This window comes from Sinocyclocheilus grahami, unplaced genomic scaffold (genome assembly GCF_001515645.1).
Source record: "Sinocyclocheilus grahami isolate Dianchi unplaced genomic scaffold, SAMN03320097.WGS_v1.1 scaffold54.1, whole genome shotgun sequence".
Lineage (NCBI taxonomy): Eukaryota > Metazoa > Chordata > Actinopteri > Cypriniformes > Cyprinidae > Sinocyclocheilus > Sinocyclocheilus grahami.
In genome coordinates, this window is record NW_015505233.1 from 377,984 (window position 1) to 390,626 (window position 12,643).

Consider the following 12,643-nt stretch of genomic DNA (forward strand, 5'->3'; position numbering starts at 1 on the left):
AGAGAAGGGAGGGTTGTACCAATGATTCGCTCAGCAGTCCGGACTACCCTCTGTAGTCTTCTGAGGTCAGATTTGGTAGCTGAGCTGAACCAGACAGTTATTGAAGTGCAGAGGACGGATTCAATGATGGTGGAGTAGAACTGTTTCAGCAGCTCCTGTGGCAGGTTGAACTTCCTCAGCTGGCGAAGGAAGTACAACCTCTGCTGGGCCTTTTTAACAATCTATGTAAATGTCCCACTTCAGGTCCTGGGAGATGGTGAGTCCTGGTAGGAATGCACATATCTTCACAGAAACTGATATAAGTATGTATGTATGTGTATATATAAGCATTAGGTCATAAAGTGATAGCAGCCTAATACACCTGCTGGAAATAAACAAGAACAGAAAATAAAGACAAAAAATAACAATAAAAAAAAATCACTCACTGCTATTGACTGAATAGCCATCCACCTTAGTTTTCCCGTAAGAGCGGGCCAGCTTCCAGCTATTTTTAGCTATACAAATCAGCTCGTTTTGCTGCTTGCTATTGCAAACTGGTGTGTCTTACCATATTATTTTAATTATGAACATACTGGTTTGAAGTGAAAACCGTTTTACCTTACTGCACTTTGTTATTCCTCTCGTTATTCCCCTACAGCGGCTAATGAACTAGACGTCTCACACATTCACAGAAAATGGCTTACTTCTGCGTTGAAAAATAAGGTGGATAGTAGCTTTAAAAAGAATCAACATACTGTATTATTTTGCATTTGATTATTCAATTTCTGCAGTAGTTTTTATATAAAAAATACAATAAACATCACTATTGCAAAATAACTCCTATAGCATTTTCGCCATATTGCCCACTCCTAAACGTATTACAATAAATAAACATGATTAATGTATTACCCAAAATAATCATAATTATTGTTTTTGCCATAATCGAAGCACTAGATGGGAAGTTAAAGATGCAGAGAGCTGTATCTGTGCGTATGCTCGGAAGTGACTGCACATCTGACAGCCCCCCAACCTAACCTCCTCTCCACCGTCCAATTCAAATGTCACCAACAATTTGATGAAACAGCCCAGAGAAAGGGCAGCATCAACAGACATGCGAGGATTTTCTTTTTTCCCTCTTCTGCTCTCTGTTCTGATGCGATAATCCTGCACGTCACTGAACCCTCTTGGCCTTCTTTCAGGGCCGCCAAACTCCACTCGACATCCTTTAAAAGCATCAATCGAGCTTTACCGACAACTACAGAGCACCTGGGAAATGAGCAAAGCGCTTTTGGCAACTTAATCCATTTTAGACCAACAGGTAAGCGGTGGCTGCAGGGAAGATATGTTTCAAGTGTAAAAGATAGCACACCTGTTTGGCTCGGTGTTCGTGATGGACACTAAGAGTGTTGTGTGGACAATCATGGAGACGGTGGACGCTGAAGCGCAAGCAAGAGGGCCAAACATGAAAGAGAACGGGCACACGCCTCTCTGAAAGAAATTGGTGAGTCATTATCTTGTTGCAGATGCGGCGAGTGGCGAGGTAAATAGATGAGAAGGGATAAGGGGCCGCGCCGATGAAGACAGGGAGCTATCAGCAGGGGACGCAGCGGAAATGATGGCCCTCCAACAACATCTGACAAACAAAATTGCAATGGCAGAAAAAACATTCAGTGTGCTTGATCAATGGCTCAGTCTATCATCAGCAGCCATTTGTGGCGTGACATGATCGACGGTGTCTCTTTTGTCTTAAATGGCAGACACCTGCAGTACTATGAGCTGGAGGGAGGTACTAAATGTCAACCTGGAGGATTAAGAGTGGGCATTGTTTTTGAGTGGAACTCAGACCCACCAGACTTCCAACTTGTCCTTGTTACCTTCTAGATTTAATTTAACTTGGTTATTGACAGGTTACATATCAACTTTCTTTTTTTCCAGGTGCATCAGAAAACAGCTGCCATTATGTGAGTAAATCTCACAAAGAAATGTACAAGGAATATTTCACCCCTTGTAATTACAAGACATATTTATTACATAAAGAGACATAGATTTTTTTTTATCTAATTTTCATTTTAATTAAGCACATTTTCGACAATTTAAGCACATTTACATTATTGTAAATCATCAATTAAAATCATCCTGATTAAAGTCAGCATACATTGACTTAAAACACTACTTATTTGAGCAGCGATACTTTAAAAATATGAATTTCAATAATATACCACCACATTATAGTACACAATATGTAACAATGCGAAAAATGTACAGTCCCAAATATAGGCTTACTTTCATCTTAATAATAATTTTAATCATTCGATAATTTCTATATATACTGTACTTTTGAATTTGGGGTATGACCTGGATAGTAAATAAATAATAAATAAATGAAAAAAATATAACAATAATAAAATAAAAATAAATAATACATGCATTTAAAAAATAAAAACAATTTAAATTAAAAAATGTATTAATTCAAAAATATTTTTAAAATGTAATATTTTATTTTAATAAATTAATAATACAATTCAATTTTAAACTTGAATAAAAATTAATAAACTTTAAATTAAGAAAAAATAAATACTTTTTTGAACCCTTATACAATAAGGTAGTGGTGTGACTAATTGCTTTTTAAAACTACATTAACACCATAGAAGTTTTGTCTCTCAAATATGGTCAAAAAAACTGTACTGCAAAGGTGACATGTGAATGTCGTTGATAATGAGGGTAAAACGATTATTCTTACCCGCCCAAAAATGGGAACTAAATGGTGTTCACACATGGAAAACATGTCAATATCCTTCACGATCACCATCTCATCATGGTCTTCATCAAAGATTGCGTCATTCAGGACATCTGCAAGGAGGAACAACAAAAAAATCAAGATCAGGCTGGTCACCATCAGGTGAGAGACATAACACCTGTTATATTTCCCCCCATACGCTCTTCCTGTTGTGGCCCTGTGTCATTTCTCTTAGCTCATATCATTGCTCAAACATATCCTGTTTTATCTCGTGGAAATGCACTCTTTTCTTGTGGGGCTTTTTAATTTCCTGGCCGCCTATCTCGGGGAAGGTTTCCGTGGAAACATGGCAAACTGATGGTAGGGCTTCAGGGGTTTGTTGAGATGTGACTCTCATATGCGTTGTTGCCACTTCTGTGTAGTCACTGTGCAATCAAGAGGGCAGAAAGCAATCCATTTTCAGGCTATTTTTATGCCTATTATAACAGGTGCATCCAACATGTATTGCGAAACTAATTCCTAACTCTTTTTTTTTTACATTTTCTAAAAAGCCTGAGCAGTGTTTGTCCATGCAAAACTCTTCATCACGATGGCAGGGTGTTGCTAAGGTGGTATAGGTCTCAAATGATGTCTCTATGATGTTAATTGTCTGACAAATAATTGTGACTTAATGATTTAATTCTGTTTTGTTCATGTCACTCACAGCGCAAGCCTAATATATATATATATATATATACTATTTATTTATTAATTGAAATGTTCTTTATTTAAATGTATTAAATATTAAGTGATTTATTTGCTGTCTGTTCTGGGGTGGAAAATGTCAAAAGTATTTTTTGATAAAGGATGAAAAAAAAAAAAAAAAAAAATATATATATATATATATATATATATATATATATTTTTTTTTTTTTTTTTTATTTTTATTGTATAAAATCTGAATATAGAAATAAAAAATGTTCCATATCATGTACTTAAATATGTAAAAATTGCTAATCTTTTTATAATGAATTATTTAAATATTATTAAAGGGGTCATATGATGCGATTTCAATTTTTTCCTTTCTCTTTGAAGTGTTACAAGCTCTTGGTGCATAAAGAAGATCTGTAAAGTTGCAAAGACTAAAGTCTCAAATCCAAAGAGATATTCTTCATAAAAGTTAAGAGTCAACCACGCCTACCTAAAACGGCTCGTTCTAACACGCCCCCACATGTCTACGTCACGATGTGGGAAGATTTGCATAATGCCGTCCAAATGTTCACGCAAAGAAAGAAGGCGTAACTTTTATTCTTGCTGTAGTATTGTTGCTGCCGCCACCATGTTGTGGAGACGCTGTGTGTTTCGTTGTGAAAGCGAAACTACTTTGTTTGGCCTTCCAAAAGAGGACGATATCCGCTTTCACCGTGGACGAAGCGGAGTCCAGCCCAGGGTTGTCACATGTGGTTGCCGCAAGCCTGCCAGCCGCTCCTTCCTCAAATCCACCGGCCGCCGCTCACTCTAATGCCGGCTGTTCTGACTCAAAGACTGTAAGTACGTTTTTTATATATAAAGAATTTGCCACTGATGATTCTTTTTTTCGCGAGTTTTGAGCAGTGTAGAGTAGCGCTTGTTGTTTGTCATTTCTCCAATCACAAATGCAGACATGGTTTTATGTTTTCACGGCACGATGCAACGCGTAAAAAGACGGTATAAGTTATTATAATCCATAATTATGTCCCCACCGGATGCAACAAATGCCTCATTTATAATGTCTCGTCGCTCTGGCCGGGACACACCATCACAGTATGGTAAGGGACGTAACATTTCCGTCACACGCTTGAGGTATTCAGCCAATCACAATGCACTGGATAGCTGGCCAATCAGAGCACACCTTGCTTTTCAGACCAATGAGCTTTGTAAAAATTGACGCGTTTCAGAAAGGCAGGGCATAGAGGAGAAACAATAATGTACAGTATGTGGGAAATTTTTTTTAACCTTAAACCGCATAAACACATTTCATTACACTAAATACACAAAATAGTGTTCTTTTTAGCAACATCATATGACCCCTTTAAATATAATATAATATAATACAATATAATATAATATAATAAATGCACTGATTAAACCTTAAAAAGATTAAAGCTTCCATTTCATATCTTTATGTACTTTCCAACATTCTTTTTTCTTTATTATTTACTCCCTGACAAATTATGACTTAAACACTTACGTTTTTCCTTATTTCATCCTAATTTGGATGGCAAAATGTGATAGAAATCTATACTACACAATTATCACAGTTATTAGATCACTTAGAAATCTTCATTATTTGAGGTAAAGTTCATTTCTGAAGTTTGACTAAAGGTTAAGAGTTTGTTCAAAAATGATTATGAGCAATAGTAATAATAGTTATGCAAACACCCCTGACAAACTGATAGTATCCCTCATAAAGGTGATTTAACAAGTTTTTCCGGTGTTGTCTCGTGGTTCCCAGAACTAGGTAAGAATTTTGTTAATATTTAAACAAATTCTGGTAATTTTACCATTCAGTTTGGTAACTAACCCACATGCTTTTTAGAAACCGAGCAAACTATACATGCATGCAGTGTTGTGTAAATGCTACAGCTGATCTGAGCGTCAGAACATCTCTGTTGAATTTAACCTGAGGGCAGCAGCTGTTACGAGAGAACTGTCATCAGGCTCGTCCTAAACAAACAGCCGCTTTCAAATGCACAGGAACAACACACGGAAAGGTCTCACATATGACGGTGGCACCGACAGAATCAAATCAGCATCTCCCCGAAGTCATCTTTCAGCCTCGCTGCTACCATCACACACTATCAATTAAACACAAACTTGCTTACACACTAAGGAAATATACACTTGGAATACAATAAGTAACCATAGAAACCCATTGAAATTGTGAAGATGTCAGCCAGCAGAGCTCTGGTTAAGGGTAATGTTACTGCTGCTGAGGGTTTGGCTTGTTCTCCATCGCTTAAATAAGAGGCAGGCATCCATCCAGCCAGTGGGGGCAGGGGACAACAGAGCGTAATGATGGGTAATATAGAAAAGAGACCGTACTACGCTGCTTAAATGCTGTAAATTAAGCAATATCACTTGTCTCTATGATCTTGAATGGTTTTATTGCGACATGAGACCAAAACAAAATCATAAGTAACATAATGATAAATGCATTGTAATAACATCATAATAATTCTCTAATTTCACAATCCTTCCTTCCTTTACCAGTGTCTATGACTAGCACTAAGACAAATGTTTTATAAAATGGTGCAAAAATTTTAATTTGCATAATCACCCAAACATATTTACAGGTGTGTGACATTTTAAGATACTTACATATTATATAAGTAACCAATGCTACTTGTTGTAATAATAATAAAATTACCATATCACTTTTTTTTTTAGTTAGTTCAAAACAAACCTGAATATTTGAAAGTAGTTTCTTCTTGTATTTTAAATGTCCTAGTCTATCTTTTCCACAATTAGGCTAATTTGCAACAAAGATTTCAAGACTCATCATAAAAGTGGTCCACATGATTTGTGCATTATTTTCAAAGTCTTTTTCTGTCATATGATAGTCTTGTGTTGAGTTACAGACCAAAATTAAAATTAAGTTTTCATTGTCTTCTAGTTAGGCTACATTTAGGTTATTCACTGATATTCCTATCCTCCAATGTGATGTTAACAAATTTTACATATTAAAATGTTTTAGTAAAATATATATTGTTGCATTGGTGTATAGTATTATTAGCATTATTATTCGCCTGTGTTCAGTTAGTGTAAATACCAAACCTGAATTAGTTTAAACTAGACTCCTGCTGTATTTTACTGCTTAAATTAAACATTTTCAATCTATTTGTCTACAATTGCTGTTTGGTCAAAATTACTGAAAAACATTGAGAATGAGAAAAACATTTCATGCAAAAAGGCTTTAAAAAATCTAGATCTAGATTTCAGCTTTAGCTGAAACACAATTATAACCCAGAGATGAATATATTTTGACATCACCAATTAAGCAAGATTTAGGTGGGCCTTCGTCATTCAAGCCCTTATTACTGTACTGTGTACCAACAGCTTCATTTTCTTGGAGCATTAACCAATGAGTCAACCACCACTCATAAAAATATGAAAATGCATCACAGCCTTACACAAACCCAAACTGTTTTCTGCCTCCAACACTTCAAATGTCTTTCTGTGGGAGACACAAAACTTTGCTACTTCAGAACAATTTAGGAAACTGCAGGGGTGGTGCAAACTTCAGCCAATCCCATTAAAGAAAGACAAAGACCTTCCCCTAGAAATTTCTTATCTGATGCACCCTTCACCATGACACTGCATGTTATGCCATCTGTGAACCTTGGACCATTTTCAAGCGATGCATATGTAAGTGCTGTGAGGTCACTGAGGGCAGTCTGCTTTAACAAGGAGTTTTTTTTGGTGTAGAAAAGCAACATTAATACTTTCCATATGCATGGGCCCTAAAATGCTACACAAACCAAGTCCAGATGTGCTGTTTTCTATGTGGGGATGTTGCTGGTAATGTGATGGTGGGCAGCACCCTGGCTCAACCACGTAGGCAACAGCCTGAGAGTGACCAGTGAACAATTATGCAAGATAAACCTTCGCTTTGAGGCGGAGTACCTGTTGAGCCAGCAAATCAAATTGATGGCACATGGAAGTGCATGAGGAAATACTACTTTTAACCTGAAATGCTTGACATTGCATAAGTAAAAGATGAATGATCTGTGGGCTAAAAAAAAACTCCAAAATAACTCAATCTCATGAGAAAATGTAACTCTTTTAGGAGGTGCCAATTTGGTATAAATTCATATAAAGTGATTTAAATAGAAACATCGCATTTTTATGTGTGTGTGTGGGGGGGGGGGGCATGCCAGTCCAGCCTTAAACCTAACCATCATGGAAGATCTGAAAACATATGAATCCGATCATACTAATTAATACGAATGAGCCACCAATTTGCCAAAATCTAAAAGTTTATGACATGCCATGAGAGTGTCGAAAATAAATATAAGATTGTGAAAATATTACATGAATTTAATGAATGTCCTGGTTGATCTTTCAATGTAACGAAATAAATGTAAAGCTTCAAAAAGTACCTAATCTATCTCACCATAAAAGTGTACATAACTTGTGCATTATTCCAAGTCTTCTGATGCTATGGGTTATAGACCCAAGTTTTCCCTGATAGTCTTCTTGCTACATTTAACCAAACATGTTAACCATGACTAAATGCAGATTCCAGAATCTAAAAGTAATTCTTCATTCCTCAATCTTCTCTCAACAATACAGTGGATCAGCTTTGCAAGTAAGGACGACTTGGGATTTAAAACTTTGGAGTCCTTTGGACCTTTTGGGTCATTTTGAGGTGATTTTGCGTCCTTTTAGATGCTTGACATCTTCAGTGACCATTCATTGTCATTAAAAGACACACTAAGACATTCTTCAAAATGTCTCTCTCTTGTGTTTCACTGAAGAAAGTCATAATATTTTTTTATGAGTAAATGATGACAGAATTTCCACTTTTGGATGAAAACTTTTACAACCCTACATTCTGTCATATTTGCTCTCGCGCTGTCTAGTTGTTTTTGAACCCAGAAACATCTCTGCGAACGCCCCCTTAAGTGTCATAAAACGGTAAAATGCTGTAAAACACAGAGATACCTTTAAAAAACGTGTTTTATTTATAGCACGCTTACTTTGTTTCGGAAGTCAAAATTTCGCTTTGAGAGTTTTTCAGAGACATTTCAGAATAATACAAACTTGAGGGGGGAAAACTTAATGACGTAAAAATAATTTAGTAATAGTAATAAATCCATTTATTACACATATAACGTATAAATAAACACGCCTTGTCAGCTGTCATACATTTATGCAACGAACTCACCGATGATTTTTTCCTGATAACCCTTGGTGAAGAACTGCATGGCGGTGGCGGCTCTCCACGGAGTTTTGAGGAGCCCCTGCCGCTGCGGATCTTCCCCGAGCCCCCGGAGAATAGTGGTGTAAGCCGCGGCGATGCTCGGCAGGCTCATTTCATTGTCTTCCAGACTGCGAGTGCGTTCTTCCCGCCAGCTCTCCATCACGCTGGAGGACGGCGCGGTGCTCGGGGTCCCGGCGGCACCACCGGCGCTCCATCCGGGAATCTTCACCCGTCCGTCAAACTTTCCATTAATCGCGGAGTCTGCTTCATTTTCATTTTGATTCATTTGTTTCTGTTTGGAGCGCTCCATGATTGCCTGAAAGTGACAGCTTGGGTTCCTCAAAGTCGGTTTTAGTGCTACTGTGTGTTTTTTGAACACAGTTTAAGGTGTAACGGACAAACTTCAGTGTAGTTCAACGGCTATTATACTCTTGTCAAACTCGGCGCTCTCGCAGGGACAGCCGGGGGTTTTATAAACATTGGCTAATCCGTGCGCGTTTCTATTGGTCGCCGGGCGCATCCGCGTCACGGAGCCAGATTGCTATTGGTCGAGAGACGTGCTTGCGTCAGGCCACCTGTTTCTAGTAAGAGGATGAGCGCTCTTATTCACATTAAAGCGACGTCTTGGGGCAGATCAAACCACCTAAGGGGATTGACTAGACCTTTGGGTGATGATGTTCTTATGATTAAAAATAAAAGCAGTATTTCTGAAGTGAAATGCACCATGCAACCAAGAGGTTGTACAGCTGGTAACTGGTCAGTCCAGATTAGTTTCATTTCATGTCTGAGTGGTTGCAAAATCAAAGTTCAGTGACCTCGGATGAACATCAGAAAAACGTTCACTTCACATTTGAAGGACGTCCTTCATTTCATCACTGGTGTGCAAGCAACATTGTGTACTTTCAACTGGCCAATTAGCCAAAATAACCTTAAAAATAAAATAAAAAATCAATATTTTATCTTTTATTATGATTATTTGTTTTACATACAGTACAAAACCACACAAAAAATATGTGCAAACCATCCAAAGCATAATAAGAGACCTTTTTATTAACCATCTTGCCACATTGCAAATTGCTTAAAGAGACTTGCATTCATTTCGAATGCTAATGAAGAGAAGCAGGGCTTTCAAAAGAGCTCAAACTTGAGAAAATTTATGGAGAATGAGTGGATCACAAATGAGCAGCCAGAAGGAGAGGTCAGAGAATTACAGTAAATAATGGAAAAAGAGAAAACTTAAAAAATGTTTCCCCCAATCAATATTCAAATAAAATGTAAAAATTACATAAGCATGAAACTAATTTATGTCAAGTACTATTCTTTGTTAAATGCAAACGCAGAAAGTTTAGCCGAAGTATCCAGTGGCTTTTTCTTTTTGGCGCTGCCCTCATCCGACTCCATTTGGTCATTTACTTGTCCTTCATCTTCACGCTTTCGTTTCTTGGGGTCAGAGTCGCCCTTTGCTCTCTCTGTCCAGTTCTGAATGAAAGATAAGATGGATTTATGTACATTCATGCAAAATTACACAAGCAATAAATGGTCAAATAAGCCTGTTATTATAATTAGAATTGACCGACCACCACTGCCGCCAACCCAGATACGTTTGTTCACGGTTCAAATAAACAAAAGCAGCGAACATATACAGACGACCATGATGAGTCATCGGACCCATTTCACATATAAGCACCGGGGCCCTTTCTGCACGTTCCCCACCTCACACTGCACACCATTCATCATTGTATCGCACTCTTTCAGCGCCTGAAGCCACCCCATGTCATTAACATAAGATCAATGAGTGCGGCACACACCCCCAGCCTGGGTTTCCAGAGCAACAGGCGTCCTAACCATTCCCCCTCCAGGCTGGAGTGTGTGAGAAGAGTCATTCTGCCTTGCACTGAGTGGCCCTGTGGGTGCGGGGTCACGAACAGATTGTTCATACAGGAGAGCATGAGTGTTTGGAAAGCCCACACACATACACAGGTAAGTGGAGATCAGAAAACATGAGGATATTTGCTAATGAACAGTGTTGTCATGGATAAATTGGCTTAGAGCTTTAAGAGTATATTAAAAATAGAGGAAATTGAACTAAGGTGGAAAAAAACAAGTGCATGAATGAAATCTGTTACATAACCATTACACGTGCAAGAAAACAGAAATTCCTAGGTAACCTTCCTGGATTTAATAATAGTCTGAAGACTTTACTTGAGTAATTAGTAAACAATTGTGGATTAAATATGTCACATGCTCCAATAAGAATGAAATGTCTTACCAGTCTTTCCTCTGCTGAGAGAGTGCGGAAACGCCCCATGCCTTGCTTGATAACATCCATTTCTTCAAAGTCAGGATTGTCAGCGAGAATGCTCTTTCTATTATCCTCAAGCCACAGCTGAAAGCCAGTTTTCGGCCTAAAGCAAGTAAATTATAGTTACAGACAAGAAGACTGTAAACAACCACTAAAAAGAATGATCAGTCATCTGCCAATGACTATATAAAATAATGACTGACTATAAATCTAATTTAATTGACCTTTCAGCATGATCACAGTTTCTTCAAAATAATTCATTAAAAATACTAAATTATTTTGCTGGTACAGTGAAATAAATATATACACTATGTAATAAAAACAAATAAAATGTGCACAACTACTGAAATTAAACACGGATCAATCACAAAAAAATATTATATTATCAGAATTGATGTGACGAACTAATATGGGAACACTGTATCATGGCCAATTTCTTTTATTCAAATAACATTTTATATCAAATAACAAATCTTCCTATATTTTATAGTATATGCCTGTATTTCACTTCATATAAAATGTTTGACTGGCACTAACTAGAGCTTAACTAACAGCCTTTGTCTTTGAAAAATAGTTTTACAGTATTGCTCTCATATATTAATATGTAAAGGTGACTATAAAAAAGTAATCATACATATATGGTGCATCCCTAAATTTGATATAATTAGTATGATGGCTGCTGACATGAAATACTTTCATTTTGAAAGTTAAATGATTTGATGTTCTTACATCATCACAATTAAAGATAGTTCTCTCTCTTACTTTCTGTTTTCAATATTCTCCACTGATGCGGGAGGTGTAGCTGCAGGGGCTGCTTTCACTTTCTCTGCTTCCGTTTGACTGTCCACCAGTTTCTTACTGTTTCCTTTAGAGGCACTCATCTGCAGCAGAGTGGCCTGGGTCTGAAAAACAGGGCCTAGCAAATTACCACTGACTCAAAACATCTAAAGATCTGTTACGAGATGAGATTTTTCTAGCACATTGGCTAAAGAACATAATGTTGCTTATTCCAATAGAAACACCTCTGACATTTCACGTGAACAAATGTTTTATCATCAGAACTAAACATTCTGGAGGAAAGGATCCTAGATAACCAGGTCATCCCTGGCAGGCAAAGCTGAGAGTGAGTTTTATGGGGTCAGACAGGGTGTGTGACCCTGCAGGGCTCGAGAACATTTGTATTTGAGCAACACACTGTACCTTAGACTTGGGTTTGGGTGCCAGAGGCTTCAGGACTGGGGCTTTGCCCTGTTTTGATGTGCCACCGAGAGGTGTGGGTTTTCTGCTGGACATTGTCATGCTGTCTAAAACGCTAGTTGTTCTGGGCTGCCCAGCTGATGAACTTGACGGCTTTCCTGCACCGGACACCTGCACATTTAAATATATATTGTTATACATTGTAAAAGTAAAAATGCTTACCAATATTTTTGAAAAACAAAACTTAAAAGAAGCTTAATGTAATTAAAAATTGTGTAATTCTAACCTTAAAAGGGTTCACACGTACTTCTCTGCTCACTGTGACACACAAGCACAATTTTAATTGTCAGCAGACACTCATATATGGCGGCCCATTTGTGTCACTCAAAAAGTCATTTGAAAAATTAAATCAATTTGAACAAGAAGTTAAAGAAATAATGTAGAAAAAAAACAAAGCTGCAATTTGATCATCAAAAATGAACAG

General features: G+C 37.4%; 2 protein-coding genes across 3 annotated transcripts in view; both read right to left on the reverse strand.

Moving 5' to 3' along the window:
* LOC107583460 (GTP cyclohydrolase 1-like) overlaps nt 1-9,100 on the reverse strand; it is a 16,169-nt gene extending 7,069 nt beyond the window's left edge. For both annotated transcript variants that reach the window (XM_016269662.1, XM_016269661.1), the window contains exons 1-2: nt 8,625-9,100; nt 2,720-2,829 (exon numbers count right to left, since the gene is read on the reverse strand). In XM_016269662.1, coding sequence (XP_016125148.1) covers nt 2,720-2,829; nt 8,625-8,970 — 456 coding nt within the window. In that variant the 5' untranslated portion in view covers nt 8,971-9,100. The remainder of the gene's footprint in view (nt 1-2,719; nt 2,830-8,624) is intronic.
* Nucleotides 9,101-9,642: 542 nt separating this feature from the next.
* The window catches only part of LOC107583614 (WD repeat and HMG-box DNA-binding protein 1-like), a 31,550-nt gene continuing 28,549 nt past the window's right edge, over nt 9,643-12,643 (reverse strand). The window contains exons 23-27 of the mRNA XM_016269901.1: nt 12,446-12,498; nt 12,163-12,330; nt 11,725-11,864; nt 10,930-11,065; nt 9,643-10,139 (exon numbers count right to left, since the gene is read on the reverse strand). Of these exons, the coding sequence (XP_016125387.1) occupies nt 9,975-10,139; nt 10,930-11,065; nt 11,725-11,864; nt 12,163-12,330; nt 12,446-12,498 (662 nt within the window). The 3' untranslated portion in view covers nt 9,643-9,974. The remainder of the gene's footprint in view (nt 10,140-10,929; nt 11,066-11,724; nt 11,865-12,162; nt 12,331-12,445; nt 12,499-12,643) is intronic.